Consider the following 16898-nt stretch of genomic DNA (forward strand, 5'->3'; position numbering starts at 1 on the left):
ATAAAGGCTAGCATGCCATATGCCTTCTTTACCACCCTATCAACTTGTGTGGCCATTATTATTTTGATGTGTGTGCAGGAGCAGAGAAATGTGGTGGTGCCTTTATGGTTGAAGGTGTCAGGGTAAGTTGATGGACAGTTAAGAAAGCAAATGGAGAATAGGGCGTGGCATTCAAAAACAACAAACTTTTAAAAACCACTTGTCTGGTTTTGAGTATTGTGCCCCATTCTGAACACCACAGCTTGGAAAGGGCATCAAGGTCTGGAGGGGGTTTACCAGGATGTTGCTGGGTGGAGGGACTTGTTCTGTGGAGAGATTGGAAAATTGGGGTTTTTCTCCTTTGAGATTGAGAGAGCTTTTTCCCAGGGTGGAAATGTCAAATACAAGAGGGCATAGCTTTAAAATGAGAGGGGGAATGTTTAAAGAAGATGTGCAAATCATTTTTATAGAAATTGGTGGGTGTTTGGAATGCACTGCCAGGAGAGTTGGTAGAAGCAGATACGACAGTGATGTTTATGAAGCAGCTAGACAGGCAGGGAGTGGAAGGACACCATGTGCTGGCAGATGGGATTAATTTAGATTGGTATCATGGTCGGCACAGACATCGTGGGCCGAAGGACCTGTTCCTGTGCTGTACTGTTCTCTGTATCATGGGGGGTTTGAGGTAGGGAGAATATGTTTCCTGTGGCTTGTGAATCAGAAAATATGGTTTTAAAGTAATTGCCAAATAGATATATATTTTTCCAGGGGTTTTTGAGATCTGGATCACACCGAATGAAACGGTGGGAGAAATCACATTGCATGGTAAGAGCAGTTTTTCTCCGTTGTTTAATTTGCAGGATTAACATCGAAAAACGTTGTGACGTGGAGAATTTGCGAAGCAGCTCCTCCCGGGGCGCTGAGATTGACGGGCCGCGGCTGGTAGTGGTGCTGGCGAGCAGTAGAGGGAGCAGACGCTGGTTTTCTCCATTCCTGCTCCCGGAACGAGCTGGAGACTAGTAGAAAGGCGGTTTGCTGTGGAGTGTGCAACTTTAATACTCCACCCAAAGACTTCGGTTGGTGAAACCTCTTCCTCTTTACTCCGTCTCTCTGTCACTTCAGTAGTGTAAATAATTCCCCTCCTGTCTATCTGCTCACTTTTAACTTGCAACTTTGTGGGGACAATAAGAATGCGTGTTGCCCTAGGTTTTCGAAAGGACATGCTGCAGCTGATTCGCTCTGTGCCTAGGTTTTAGAGAATGGTTACAACGGCCCCTCGGGTCTGGACTAGCTGTAGGTAAAAGCAATCCAGCTGGTCTCACTCCCCTGCACTCCCCCCAGAAACTTTTTCAGAAACTTTCCGAGGTTACTTCTGAGTACTATAACCTTATCCGCCTCCACTACTCCCCCTGGCCGCACATTCCAGACTCCAACCTTAAAGTTAATTGGAGAATGGGTTTCGTCTTGAAAATCTATGAAGTGCAGATGCTGGAAATATGCAATAAAAACAGGAAAGTCTGGTAATACTCATCAGGTCAGGTCGCATCTGTGGGAGGAGAAAGAGAGTTCAGGTCGAAGACCCTTCGTCAAAACTGGGAAGCAGCTCATTAAGCTGCCGGAAGGGTGGGTGGGTCTGACAGGGTAATACCAGGGTGACCATGGGGACAAGCTGTTAACAAGGTTATCTGGTCAATGATTGAATGGGAGCAGTTAGAGTGAGAACATAGAAGAATGTGGGAGTTGCAGAATGACAGGCTCGGCGAGTTGGGCTGGGTGTGTCCCAAGCTGAGCCACTGATACAGACAGAAATCAAGTTACCTGAAGCTGTAGAATTTAGTACTAAGTCCCGAAGGCTGCAACGTACCCAGACAGAAGATGAGGTACTGTTCCTCAAGCTTGTGTTGGGTCTTACTGTACCAGTACAGGAGGCCACAGACTGAAGGTCAGAGTGGGACTGGGATGAAGAATTAAAGAGGTAGGCAATAGGAAGCTCAGGGTCACCCCTGCAGACTGAACACAGGAGCTCTGTAAAGCAATCACCCAAACTGTGTTTGGTTTCTCCAGTGTAGGGAGACCACATTATGAACACCAAACTGCAGTACACTATATTAGAAGAAGTGCAAGTAAATCGCTACTTCACCTGGAAAGATGACTTGGGTGCCTGAATGGTGGGAAGGGAAGAGGTGAAAGGACAAGTGTTGCATTGCCTGTGGTTGGCAAGGGAACATGCTGGAAAAAGGAGGGTGGTTGGTAGGAATGGAAGAATCTAGCTCCCACAAATATCCTAGGGAGATTTTTAACAGAAATGTAAATGTAGATAAACTCTCTACTCAGCTTTGCAGTTTCTGGTGGTGTTTGATGTTTTTCAGTGTCAGCTCTGGCATTCTTGTAAACGCTCTCACTTCTGAATCACAAAGTTCCAGAATTCTGCAATAAATTATCTGGTGTTATCATGTTGCTGCTTATGGGAAATTGTTGGGTGCAAACAGGCTGTTGCTCTTAAAGCAGTGACTACGTTAGAGAAGTATTTCATTGGCTGTAAAGTGCTTTGAGATGATCTGGATGGGACAGGAAAGGCGTCATATAAATGCACATCCATCTTCCTTGGTATTTAACTTGTGCTGTTCCATTGCTGGGAGTGCTTGACATGGCAATGCAGAGGGAACTTTATTGATGTGACACTGTGAAGGGAGGTTTAATCTATATTTAACGTAGGCTGCACCAATCTAATGGAACTGTGTAAAGTGAACTTTGAATGCTTCCTGTCTGGTTCTTCACCTCCCATCTTGATAGTGTTGGGGAGTTTACGCCTGTATCAAACTATGCTGTAGCTATCATAGAACGTTGGATGGAACAATGTGTAGATATTATTCAACAGTATAATTCCTGGTATATGTGAGGGGATAAAGTTGGGACAGCATTATCTAGATCCAGCCTGTTCTGTACCTGTCCTGTGACTGACGGATGTTGTAACAGGTGTTTTATTCTACATCTACCAAATAATACCCGGTCCTGGAATGTTTGCTGGATCCACATCGAGGAAGCCTTGCACTGTTTCATCAGTGCTATACTAATCCTGGGGTGTGCTGTATAAGGAGATGCATTTCTGAATTTAATCTGCTTTGTACCAAGTAGTTAAGAAGGCAAAAGGCATATTGACCTTTATTGCAAAGCGAGTTTAGAAATAGGGAAGTTACAGTTGTACTGGGTGTTGGTGAGGCCACACCCGGAGTATTGCACACAGTTTCAGTCCTCCTACCCAGGAAAGAAAACCGACCTAACCTATTCAGCCTCTCTTTATAGGACAATCCTCTAATTTCAGGAATTAGTCTGGTGAATATCTTCAAGATAAAGAGGTAGTCAAAGACAAAATTGAGGTTAGATAAGATAAGATGTGCACAAGTACATGTCTGCACAGGTGCAATGAAAAACTTGCAGCAACATCACAGGCACATAGCATCACATAAGCAGCATTCACAAGAAAAACGTAAATTATACACAATTTTTACAAAACAAACACAATTAGAACAAACAAAGGTCCATTTTAATGCAAAATGATCAGAGTGGTCATATTGTTGCTAAACTGTAGTGATTAGGGTTTTGCCGGTTGGATCAAGAATTGAATGGTTGAAGGGAGGTGGCTGTTCTTGATATTTTCAACAGTAGTGGTATTGGTTTATTATTGTCACTTGTACTGAGGTACAGTGAAAAGCTTGTCTTGCATTCCGTTCATACAGATCAATTCATTACACAGTGCAGATACATTGAGTTAGTACAGAGTGCATTGAGGTAGTACAGGTAAAAACAATAACAGAATACAGAGTAAAGTGTCACAGCTACAGGGAAGTGTATTGCGGGTAGACAATAAGGTGCAAGGTCAAACAAGGTAGGTTGTGAGGTCAAGAGTCCATCTCATCGTATAAGGGAACTGTTCAATAGTCTTATCACCGTGGGGTAGAAGCTGCCCTTGAACCTGGTGGTATGTGCCCTTGGGCTCCTGTATCTTCTACCTGATGGGAGAGGGGAGAAGACAGAATGACCCGGATGGGGGGGGGGGGGGGGGGGTCTTTGATTATGCTGGCTGCTTCACCAAGGCAGCGAGAGGTATAGACAGAATCCATGGAGGGGAGGCTGGTTTCCGTGACATGCTGGGCTGTGTCCACAACTCTCTGCAGTTTCTTGCGGTCCTGGGCAGAGCAGTTGCCATACCAAGCTGTGATGCATCCAGATAGGATGCTTTCTATGGTGCATTGATTAAAAATTGGTGAGTGTCAAAGGGGACATTTCAGATTTCTTTAGCCTCCTGGGAAAGAAGAGGTGCTGCTGAGCTTTCTTGGTCATGGCATCTACATGGTTGGACCTGGACAGGCTATTGGTGATGTTCACTCCAAGAAACTTGAAGCTGTCAACCCTCTCAACCTCAGCACCATTGATGTAGATAGGTGCATGTACACCACCCCCTTTCCTGAAGTCAATGATCAGCTCTTTTGTTTTGCTGACATTGAGGGAAAGGTTGTTGCCATGTCACTAAGCTCTCTATCTCCTTCCTGTACTCTGACTCATCGTTATTTGAGATCCGGCCTGCTACGGTGCTGTCATCTGCTAACTTGTAGATGGAGTTAGAGCAGAATCTGGCCACACAGTCATGAGTGTATAGGGAGTAGAGTAGAGGGCTGAGGATGCAGCCTTGTGGGCACCAGAGTTGAGAATAATCTGTACATCTGTAGAAGTTTGTTAGAGTGTTCAGTGACAAGCTGAACCTCCTTAACATCCTAAGAAAGTAAAGATGCTGGCGCACTTTCCTTATGATTGCATCTATGTGTTGGGCCCGGGACAGGTCATCTGATATGTTAATGCCTAGGAATTTAAAGCTGCTGACTCTCTCCACTGCCTATCCCCCAATGTAGACTGGTACATGTTCACCCTCCTTCCCCTTCCTGCAGTCAACAATCAGCTGTTCAGTTTTGTTGACGTTGAGTGACAAGAGGTTGTTGTGGCACCACTCAACAAGGTGTCTCATCACCACCTGTGATTCGTCCAACAACAGTGGTGTTGTAGATGAACTTGAGGATGGCATTGGAACTGTGCTTAGCCACTCAAGTCTTGTGTTATAGAGAGTAGAGCAGGGGGCTAAGCACACAGCCTTGAGGTGCATGATCAGCGAGGAGATGTTACAATCCTCACTGAGGTGTGCTGATGAGGAAGTCGAGTATCCAGTTGAAGAGGGAGATACAGAGGCCCAGGTCCTGAAGCTTGATGATGAGTTTGGATGGGATAACTTTGTTGAACACTGAGCTGTAGTTGATGAACAGCAACCTATGTATGAGTTCCTGTTGTCCAGGTGGTCCAGAGCAGAGTGAAGAGCCAGAGAAATCATATCTGATGTTAACCTGTTGTGATGGTAGGAAAAGTGGAGCGGATCCAGGTCATCTGAGGCAAGAGTTGATTTGCGCCATAACCAACGTCTTGAAGCACTTCATTACAATAAGCGCCACTGGACGGTAGTCATTGAGGCAGGTCACCGCGGTCTTCTTCAGCACCGGTACAATAGATGCCTTTTTGAAGCAGGTGGGAACCTATGACCACAGAAGCGAGAGGTTGAATATGTCAGTAAATGTCATTTTAATCTAACGTACATGGAAATTTCTTCCCATGGAGGGTTGTGAATCTTGGGAATTACCTGCCGAGAGAGTTGTGGAGACCAGCTGGTTAGAAATATTTAAATGGTGATAGGTGCATTTTTGGAAGATTGAGGGATTAAGAGTTATGTGGATCTGGCACCGAGAAAGAGTTGTGGTCTGGGTTAGATCAGTCATGATCATACTGAATGGTGGGGCAGGCTTGAGGGGTCCTGTGGCCTACTCCTGCTCTTATTGTCTTCTCTTCTTGGAGTTGTACAGCACAGAAATGGGCATTTTGGCGCAACGTGTCCATGCCAACCATGATACCCATCTATGCTAATCCCATTTGCCCACATTAGTTCCTGTCCAAATGCCTTTTTAAACATTTCAATTGTATCTGCCTCCACCAGCTCCTGTGCAGCTTGTTCCAGATAACCACCACCCTCTTTGTGGGAAAACTTACCCCTCAGATCTCCTTTAAATTTTTCCCCTCTCTCTTTAAACCTGTGCCCTCTGGTTCTAGACTCCTCTTCTCTGGGGGAGAAAGACTCTGAATATCTATCCAATCTATGCCCCTCAATTTTATAAACGTCTATAAGGTCACCCCTCAGCCTCCTACATTCCAGTGAGAATAAACCCAGCCTTTAGTAAAGCCTTCCATTTCAGGCAGTATCCTGATGAATCACTTCTGCATTCTCTCGATTGCTACCACGTCCTTCCTGTAATACAGAGGGATCTTGGGGTCCAAGTACATAGTTCAATGAAAGTGGCCACGCAAGTAGATAGGGTGGTAAAGAAGACATATGGTGAGCTTGCCTTCATTGGTCAGGGCATTGAGTATAAGAGTAAGGAAGTCATGTTGCAGCTATATAGAACTTAGGTTAGGCCACACTTGGAGTACTATGTGCAATTCTGGTCGCCCGATTACAGGAAGGATGTGGGGGCTTTGGAGAGGTTGCAGAAGAGGTTTACCAGGATGCCACCTAGATTAGAGGGTATGATCTATAAGCAGAAGTTGGACAAACTGGAGTTGTTTTTTTCTGGAGTGGCAGAGGCTGAGGGGAGACCTGATGGAAGTTTATAAAATGATGAGAGGCATGGATAGGGTAGACAGTCAGAATCTTTATTCCAAGATAGAAATGTTAAATACTAGAGGACGTGCATTTAAGGTGAGAGGGGGAAATTTAAAGAGAATGTGTGGGGTGTTTTTGTTTCACACAGTGTAATGAGTGCCTGGAACAGGCTGTCAGGTGTAGTGGCGGAAGCAGATACAATAGTGCTGTTTAAGAGGCTTTTAGATAGACACATGACTATGCAGGGAATGGAGGGATATGGATCATGTACGGCCAGAAGAGATTTAGCTTAATGTGGTGTTGTGTTTGGTACAGACATCGTGGGCTGAAGGGCCTGTTCCTGTGCTGTACTGTTTTACGTTCTATGTAGTGCGGTGACCAGAACTGTGCACAGTACTGCAAGTGTGGCCTAACCAATGTTTTGTACAGCTGCAGCATGACATCCCAACTCTTGTACTCAATGACACAGCCAATGAAGGAAAGCATGCCAGCTGCCATCTTCACTACCCCATCCACCTGCGTCACTATTTTCAGGGAACTATGTACTTGCACACCAAGGTCCTTCTGTACATCAACACTCCTCCCATTTACCGTATATATCCTGTTAGTATTTGATGTCCAAAAATGCATTCTTCTTGTACCCTTCTTAATTTAGCTGCATTATAGAGAGAGCTTCATTTTGTAACAAACCCATGATTTTGCTTGACCAAGGACCATTTGAATAGGATGTGTGGAAGGAACTTTCCCTATTAAGAACACCACCTGCAGTGAAGAGTTCAGCAGGAGTTGTAGTCTGTATCGTATCAGTACTCAATCTGCTCTGGGATTGTTTGATGGTCCCACGATTTCCTCCTATACTTTCCACAAAATCCTAGGATGTGTCCCATATGGTCTTGATGACTTCCCTACTTTAAATTCGGCCATTCTTATCAATATTTAGTGTATCCTGTAACTTGGCTACTACTTTGGAAGCACCCTTTCCCTGGTGAAGATGTACAAAGTACTCGTGTAGTTCCTAAACACTGCCCTCAGCATCCATGTTCAAGTTCCTGTTGTTCCCTGTAGGAAGTCTTCACTATATATGCTGGTTAAACAGTTTTGGATTTCCTCTCACATTGGCATCTAATCTTTCCCCATTTGCTCCTCTTTTCCTTTTTTTTAAACTTCCAATCTGAATCTTTTGTGATCTGCCTGGTTCTCACTGATATTTACAACCCAACACTTATCATATTTTACCTTTTCTTGCTATATCTTCTTCCAGTTAATGTTTCACATCAATGACCCTTCATCAATGTAGAGGGAGTCTCTGTCTGTCTCCATCTATAACCCATGCTACATGGTTTCACCGTGTATCTAAACCATGAAACAAGGACATTTACTTTAACACTTACTGTACCTGACCTGCAGTTGTAATAGGACAGTGTGGAAGGAACCTTATTCATTTTCTAACCTGTCCTGAACCAACCCTAGAAGTGTTTTGATGGGATATTTTCAGGGGAAATTTACACTATATATAGTTCTCTGGGAATGCTTGAGGTGACAATGTAGAATGAGCTTTGTATCTGATTCCTGCTGTACCTGTCTTGAGAGCATTGAATGAGACAGTAAAGAGGGAATTTCACTGTGTAAGTGATGTTGACAATCTGAGATAAAAACAGAAAATCTTGGAAGCACTCAGCAGTTCAGGCGGCATCAACGGAAAGAGGAACAGAGTTAAGGTTTCAGGTCCAAGACCCTTTGTCAGAAGTGGGAAAGAGAAATGAGCTAAAACATGGGAAAGTGCCATAAGATAGGGAACAGTTGATGGGGACATGAGTGGACCAGGGAATTATGATAGGAGCAATCCTCCCAATGCTGAAAGAGGATGGGAGCAAAATGCATCTGGTGGTGGAACTGCAAAAATTCAGAAGGATGATCTGTTAAATCCAGCGGCTGGTGTGGTGGAGGGTGAGGACCGGGGGAACTCTGTTCTTGCTCTGTCCAGGAGAGGAGGGGTGACAGCAGAGATACGGGAAACAGATGAGATGCAGTCAAGGGCTCTGTTCACTATGGTGGAGGATGCCACATGTCAGCTAAAAGGTCATTTAAGAATGGAAACATTATTTCTGTTTCTCTCTCCACAGATGCCATTTGACCTGTTCAATGTTTGTAACATATTTTTGTTTTTATTTCATTTTGTTTGTAACTGGTGCTGGGATGGATAGGATAGAATATGTTTTTATGTGCAGCATCCTGTGCACCAGCTCCCATGGTAATGATGGACCAGCGTGATGGGACCTTTACTCACTCTCTAACTGTGGTGTACTTGTTCTGAGAATGTTGTATGAGCCAGTCTAGAGGGAGATTCATTCTGTACCTAGGCTGTGATGTTCTGGTGACAGGCTGAGACAGTGTAAGGGAAGCCATGTACTATAAGTAACCCATGGTCTAACTGCCCTGAGAAGGCATGATGTGACCATGTAGTGGATGCTGTTCCCTGCATCTATATCTGCCCTGGGATAGTTGGTTGAGATATAAGAGTTTTACACTGCATGTAAACCTGAATATAACATACCCTGAAATTGTTTGCTTGAACAATGTAACGGGAGCTTTACTGTGCTAAAAATCAGCTGCAGGAGGAACTCCACGGGTCAAGCAGCATCTATGGAGGCAAACGGACAGTCGATGTCTTGGGTCGAGACCCGACAGCAGGAGAGAGTGTAAAGGGGAAATAGCCCGTATAAAGAGGTGAGGGGGAGGGGTGAGACAGGAGCTGGCAAATGAGAATGGATTGATGGGCAGATGGAGCCAGGTAGGGGAGGGAAGGGTGGACCTCTCCTCACCTGGTTCCACCTATCACCTGCCAGCTCCTGCCTCACCCCTCCGTCTCACCTCTTTATACTGGCTATTTCCCCTTCATTATCTCAGTCCTGATGTAAACTGTCGACCCAAAATGTCGATCATCCCTCTGCCTCCACAGATGCTGCCTGACCTGCTGAGGTCCTCCAGCAGTGTTTTTTTGCTCTAGATTCTGCAGTATCCCGTGTCTCCATTTCACTGTGCTAAACCCACATTGAGCCTTCTGTTGTGAGTGTGGCGGAACTTTACTCTGCAGTAGTCCTTGGACTATTTAATAGTGTAGTGTAAAGAGAACTTTACTCTGTACGTAATGGAGGATATCCCCGTATGGTGTAGAGTGTGTTTTTTCACATTCTGTCTAGACTGTGCTATATCTGCCATCGGACTGTTTGATGAGACATTTTGAATGGCTTTTCATATTAATTAGAGTCATGGAGAGATGCAACATGGAACAGGCTCTTCAGCCCACTGTGTACCTGCCATCGACCACCCATTTACACTCAATCTACACAAATCCCATTTTATTCTCCTGCATTCCCATCAATTCTCCCCAAGTTTCTACCATTCAACAACACATCTGGGGCAATTTACAGTGGCCAATTAACCTATCAACCTAGACACTTTTGGATGAGGGAGGAAACCGGAGCACCCAGGGGAAACCTGTACAGTCACAGGGAGAATGTGTAAACTCCCCACAGACTGCGGGTCAGTACTGAACCTAGGTTGCTGGATCTGTGAGGCGGCAGCTCTAGCAGCCTTGCCACTCTGTGATGTATATATCCAAGCAATGTTTATTGGGAGATACAGTTGAGATTTGCTCTGTAGTTAACCTGTGCTGGGAGTGTTTGATCAGCACTATAAGAGGAAGGTTTACTGTGTACCCAGGGCAAAAAAAAACAAACTGCTGGAGGAACTTGGTGGGTTAGGCAGCATCTGGGGAGGCAAAGGGATAGTTGATGTTTGGAGTCCAGACACTGCATCAGGACTGTGTGTGTAAAGGGGACATAACCAGTATAAAGAGGTGAGGGGCAGAGACGAAGTAGGAGCTGGCAACCGATAGGTGGATCCCATTGAGGAGGGGTTGATGAGCAGGTGGGGGAGGGAGGGGTGGAGATGGCAACAGGGGCTGGGCGGTGATTAGTGAGACAACAAAGGGCTGCAGATTATGGATAGAAAATACTGAGGAAGGACATGTGACTGTAGCGGCAGGTTTGAGTGAGAACGTAGTCGAAGAGCAGTAGAAATCAGAATGGGGGACCAATGTGAGAGGGTCTCACAGAAATCCTGTCAAAAAGAGGAGAAAAACTGTGTACCTAAATAGCTCTGCACATATTGTTCTATAGTACTATGTAGAGAGTGTTTTACTCAGTATCTAACCTCTGTTATACCTAGCCTGGAATTATTTATCTCTGCAGTGAGGGGGGAGCCTTAGTATTTAACCAGTGCTGTACCTGCCCCTGGAGTGCTTGATGGGTCAGGGTAGAGGTTATTTTATATCACATGTGTGCTTCATCTATCCTGAGAGTGTTTTGTTTAGAGATGTAGAGGGAGCTTTCCTCTGAGTCCAGCCCTTGATGTTCCATTGTGTCCTCTTGCAGGATCTGCATGCGTATCTGGTGACCATGGCTGCTGCTGAGATTAAGGAAGGCAAGGTGGAGCTCGAAGGACAGGAGCTGTTTTACAGATGGGCGAGTCCCACTGAGCAGCCCCCCAAACTCTCTGTCCTGCTGCTCCATGGCATTCGTTTCTCCTCTGAGACCTGGCTGAACCTTAGAACACTCCACAAACTGGCAGAGGCAGGGTACCAGGCAGTGGCTATTGATCTACCAGGTAAGGAGGCTGCTCACTGTTGATCAGCGCTACTGTTGAATGGGCACAGCATTGAAGGTTGGCTGCATGTTGGGAATGAAGGCTGCCACACCCACTTCTCACCCTGACATTTCTGTGGACACTGGCAGCTTTTACCTTTCGATTACTTCTCAGGATGTTGCCAAGAGCAGCATTTATTCCCGATCCCCAGTCCTCCTGTACAATCACATGGCTTCTTCAGAGAGCAGTTGAGAGTCTGAAACTGAATGATGTAGAGCATGACCAGCCAACCATGGTAGATTTCCTTCCCTGAAGGACATTTGTTCACCATATCAGTTGTTACTGTAAACGGATGGGTATGAGATCACTCTTCATGATCTTAGATTATTAAATCGAATTCAGACTTTGAAACTGCTGTGGTGCATTGTGATTAATTCTTTTGGATTATTAATCCAGTAACGTAATCATTGCAAAATTAATGGGCAGCATTACTTGTGTCTTTCTGCTCCATTGTTCATTGTGTTCCTCCCACTTTCATTACGACGGACCCCAAATTTAAGTCCTTATGTGGCAACATTATCAGCAAATTGGACTACATTCAGAGTGAATGCAAGATGGTGTCTGGCTGATAAAGGCTGTTCAACCACTGCTCTGTTTGGTTTTGCGATTGTTTGTTTTATAAAACACCCATCCACATCAGTACCATGAGCTGCATGGACAATAGAAGAGTTTTTTGGGGGTCAGGATGTCAACTGTTAGCTGTGGAGTACTCAGCCCTTCATCTGCTACTGTAGCTTATTGACATTGCCTTTAGCAGGTTTTTGTTTTGCTGTTTTTTGCCACTTCTTTCCCAGAATATGGTTCCCCAACCTTTGAGAGCTCTTTGGTACCTCTACAAACCTAATTTCTTGTGAATTTTGGCAAGGTATTCAACTCTAGGGCATCACAGTTGACAAGTCATAGAGAAATACAGCACAGAAACAGATCCTTCAGCCCACTGCGCTATCAAACACTCATTTACCCTCATTGTACCCTAACCCATTTTATTCTCCTCATATTTCAGCTCCCCCAAGATTCTATCACTCGCCTACACACTAGGGGCAATTTACAGCAGTCAATTAACCTGTATGTCTTTGGGATGTGGGATGACATTATGGCCAAGAAAGCGCCTCTGCATCCTCAGGAGGTTAAAGAAATTTAGCATATCCTGGTTGACCCTCACCAATTTTTATAGATGCACCATAGAAAGCATCCTATCTGGATGCATCATGGCTTGGTATGGCAGCTGTTCTGCCCATGACCTCAAGAAACTGCAGAGAGTTGTGGACACAGCTCAGCACATCACGGAAACCAGCCTCCCCTCCGTGATCTGTCTTGGGAAAGCAGCCAACATAATCAAAGACCCTACCCACCCTGGACATCCTCTCTTCTTCCCCCTCCCATCGGGCAGAAGATACAAAAGCCTGAAAGCACGTACCACCAGGCTCAAGGACAACTTCTATCCCGCTGTTATAAGACTATTGAACGGTTCCCAGTATGATAAGATGGACTCTTGACCTCACAATCTACCTCATCATGACCTTGCACCTTATTGTCTGCCTGCACTGCACTTCCTCTGTAACTTTATTCTGCATTCTGTTTATTGTTTTTCCCTTGTGCTACTTCAATGTACTGATGTTGTGAAATGATCTGTATGGATGGCATGCAAAACAAAGTTTTTCACTGTACCTTGGTACATGTGACGATAATAAGCCAATTAGCCAATTTTACCCACACAAACAGCACTGGAAGTCAGGATCAAACCTGGCTCCCTGGAGCTGTGAGGCAACAGCTGTACTACTGTGGCACCCTCAGTCCTGTCCATGTAGGTGCAGTGCTTTCTGGAAGTGGGGTGTGATCAGGAATTTCTCAACTCTAATGCAGGGATGCTTAGAAGTTGTCTGACATCAGCAACACCTACAAAGGCTGGTAACAGAATTGCGGTCTTCTGCTTTGCAGCACTGCACTGGCTGAGTCATTACCAATGGAGTACTCTTAGTGTTCTGGCGCTGTGTGGTTAGTGAAGGATATTACAGGTGCCCTGACCAACTTTTCTTCTGCTGTTTCTCTCTCCCCTCCCAGGCCTGGGTAACTCTAAAGAATTCACTGCTCCTGCCAGTGTCGGGGATCTCGCTCCTGACAGTTTCCTCTTGAATGTACTGAAGGGTTTAGAGCTGGGCCCAGTGGTGATAATCAGCCCATCGCTGAGCGGAATGTATTCACTGCCGTTCCTGTTTAGCCACAATGATATGGTGAAGGGGTTCATCCCTGTGGCCCCCATCTGCACTGAGAAGTTCTCCACTGAGCAGTACAGGAATGTACAGGTAACCTGGCTTTTTCACACACATTGCAGCAGAGTGCTCTTAACGTTCTCTGGACACTCCAATGCATGGAACAACCAATGAAGCACTTTGTGAAAGTTGGTCATATTATTCTATTTGTTTCCACTGTTGAATACCAGTAACCTCTTGAATGATACCAGCAATGTCTGCTCCTCCTGCCCTTGGACCATTATTATCCAAATGCTAATGGTTCTGTGCTGAGCCCAATTCTTCTCATCCACATTGCTCTTGGTTGAAGGTATCTGCATTTAAGGGACTGGCCCTACATGTATGTCAATGAAACTCGCTCTACATCTCCACTCGACCCTTCTCCTGCCTCTGCTCTGTCTGGCACCCAGTTATCAAACAGCTCTAATTAACTCCACCTTTGCTCCCTGTCACAAACTCTTTACAATGCCAACAATAGCCTCTCTGGCCAATGCCTGTGGTTGAACTAAAACCTTTCAGTGTTGGGATCCAATTTCACCCTGAGCTGAGCTTTCAACTCCACTGAAACTTGAGGATAAGAATTTTACATCTGAGGCATTGGGAGATGCTACGAACCAAGATTAGGCAGCAAGCACAGTCAAGTGGATAGGGTGTGGGCAACAAAGGTTCAGTTAAACTTTTCAAAGCATAGTAGGTGTCAGATAAAACAACGTGTGCCTTGATACCATCAACCTGGAGGTGACCAAGGTAGAAATAGACTGTGTTGCAGAGGTGGAATTGGGCAATATTAATGTTAAAGATTACCACCGTCTCAGATTTTAGATTCTTCTCCTTGTGTTTAAATCAATTCAAAACCTCCTGTCCCCATCCCAACCCAGACTTCCACTATCCTATCATCTCTCAAAACTGCGGAACTGGAGATTGTCACTAATCTCTCTCTCTTCCTGACTTGCATCTTTCCTTTACCTCCACTTCACTTCACCTTTAACTTCTGTGGCTCACTTCTAGCAGATCTAATTCCAGATGTCCAGGTCCTTGCCCTTACAAAAAAATCTCCTGCCCCTTCACATACCTCCCCTCCTTAAAGCCTTTCTCTTTAACCAAGAACTTGTTCAACTGTTCCCTACCATCTCCTCCTCTGAGTTAATCTTGTGAAGTGCCTTGGTACGTTTCTACATTAAACACCCACTGTAGATACAATATGTTCAAACTGGTCCACGTGGTCTAGTGAGCAGTGGGCTCTTGATAAGCTATCGGAAATCTTTGTAAAACTAAGCAGTGAACAACATATGCTGCAGTGGACCTCACTGGCACATTTTCAGTAGTTGGATGATGGTACTGAGCCAGTTACTGATCCCTGTTTTGTTTTTGACAGATCCCAACGTTGATAGTCTACGGTAGTGAGGATAAGCCAATGGGAGAGGCATCATTCAACAATCTGAGACACTTGTCTAACCACAAGGTGCATATAATGAAGGAGGCACCACATGCCTGCTACCTCAGTAATCCTGACGAGTGGCATCAAACAGTGCTGGAGTTTCTACAGAGTCTGTCCTAAATCCCCTTGGACACAGACCACAGCAGTAGAAATAGTGTTTTATTATTGAACTAATCATTCATGTCAATTATTTACTAATACACCAATAAGAATACATCTTGTTTAGTCCCTGATATCTTACCTCCAATAATAATGCAGATTTATTACAGCTTCTGACATTGGTCAGACCTTCATTGCCAACCCACCTAAGCTCCACGCCACTTTGGACATGCAGCCCTCCCTCGTGCATACGAGGTATCTCATGCATACGAGGTATCTCGTGCATACGAGGTATCTTGTGCATAGAGGACTCAGAACCGTGCACAGAAATATCAGTTTTCATTTGTCTGCTCCAGTCATACTGTGTAAATTAATCAGGAAGGAATGCATACAGAAAGGCTTTTACTCTCCAGTCCACAGCTGGGCTGGCTGTGTGTTTAGGAAGGCTAGTTATGCAACTTGTTGCAGTGAAACACAATGGGAATCAGCAGACATTTCATTTGCACAGAGGAATTATTTGGTTCACCTATTCTTTGATCAATTTATCCATATTACACCACTTGATCACGAGTTGGCATGTATCATCTGGAAGCAAGAATGGGAGGTGGATGATGATCTCCATCAATATAGCTCCAGGGCTCCCAGAACAGAGTTGCCTTGGTCATTTACATTATAGACTGTAATCTCTCCAAAGGGGGTTGGAGTTGGCCTAAGTGAACATGGAGGCTGTTTGGGGTGTTGATACCAATAGCTGCACATCTAGAAGATGTTGTCAGTGTATCAGTGGAGCAGTGCAATTTGAAATGATCACTTCAAGCTTTAAGTTGCTAGCAGTCTATATCCGTTATTCATTCACATGGGTCACCTCGGTTTGATTTTCTGAATAAACTCTTATGCTTCCCTTTATGTTAGAACATTGTAACACTATTAAAAAAAAGCAATTCACAACCAACTGATATCAGAGCCCAGTGATTTTTTGCAGGGACGATTTCAATCCTTTTGACAAAGTCACTCTAAATAGACCAGCATCTGGAGTAAACTCTCCTTCAGAGTGGGGGAGGTGAAAACCCTGTTTATATGGAATGGTTTGTTGCTAATGCACAAATAAAGATGACCTTACTCATTCACTGATCATGTAAATCTTTGAAAAAGAATGAAATTTACAAGAGTTATCCATGTTATAAAAGGGTTGCAGAGGCACTGGAGAAGATGTGAAAAATATCAGAAAGGATAATAACAAAACAGATCTTATTACCTAGAAATTTGAACTGGGCCAAAAAAATTACCTTGGTCATTGACCCAGCACATCAAACTTATGTTTTGACCACTTCCCGCCCAGTCCTCATCTCCTGGAATTGTTGAGGGAAGAAAGCTTGGAGCCTATATATACACCATCACTTCCTTGACCTTGCTATCACACATCATATCATATATGGCCATTGACCTGAAACAATAACTGATCCTCTCTCCACAGATGCTACCTGACCTGCTGAGTCTTTCAGTAGGTCCTGTACCATTTTGTCTCTATACAACACTGTTAATACAATTATAAATACCCAATGGGCAGAACCTACAACTTTACCAACCAGAGCTGTTAAATGTAGATGAAAGTTGTAACGTATACATAGGCAGTCTCAAGATTAAATGTTGCCCTAAAGCTTGAAAACAGGAAACAGTGTACTTGAACTGTGGTTATACAAAACCATCTTAATGATAAACTTGGAAAAAAAGT

The 16898-nt window shown here is 44.5% G+C and overlaps 1 protein-coding gene across 2 annotated transcripts; it reads left to right on the top strand.

Moving 5' to 3' along the window:
- Positions 1–864: 864 nt before the first annotated feature.
- On the top strand, positions 865–16293 carry abhd14b (abhydrolase domain containing 14B). 2 transcript variants are annotated; one of them, XM_052017704.1, is made up of 4 exons: positions 865–1055; positions 11110–11341; positions 13442–13683; positions 15005–16293. In XM_052017704.1, exons 2-4 carry the CDS (start codon positions 11134–11136, stop codon positions 15185–15187), a joined length of 633 nt encoding a protein of 210 aa, XP_051873664.1. In that variant the 5' UTR covers positions 865–1055; positions 11110–11133; the 3' UTR covers positions 15188–16293. The 2 variants fall into 2 exon arrangements, with proteins under 2 accessions (XP_051873664.1, XP_051873665.1); XM_052017705.1 differs by lacking the exon at positions 865–1055 and adding an exon at positions 1812–1954.
- Positions 16294–16898: the final 605 nt, after the last annotated feature.

The sequence above is a fragment of the Pristis pectinata genome, chromosome 6, assembly GCF_009764475.1.
Source record: "Pristis pectinata isolate sPriPec2 chromosome 6, sPriPec2.1.pri, whole genome shotgun sequence".
Classification (NCBI taxonomy): Eukaryota; Metazoa; Chordata; class Chondrichthyes; order Rhinopristiformes; family Pristidae; genus Pristis; species Pristis pectinata.

Bases quoted from the DNA above. Each gene is read 5' to 3' on its own strand.
- abhd14b (XM_052017704.1), top strand. From the start codon at position 11,134: ATGGCTGCTGCTGAGATTAAGGAAGGCAAGGTGGAGCTCGAAGGACAG. The intron at 11,342-13,441 runs GTAAGGAGGCTG...CTCCCCTCCCAG, and splicing joins AGTGGCTATTGATCTACCAG to GCCTGGGTAACTCTAAAGAA. The intron at 13,684-15,004 runs GTAACCTGGCTT...TGTTTTTGACAG, and splicing joins AGCAGTACAGGAATGTACAG to ATCCCAACGTTGATAGTCTA.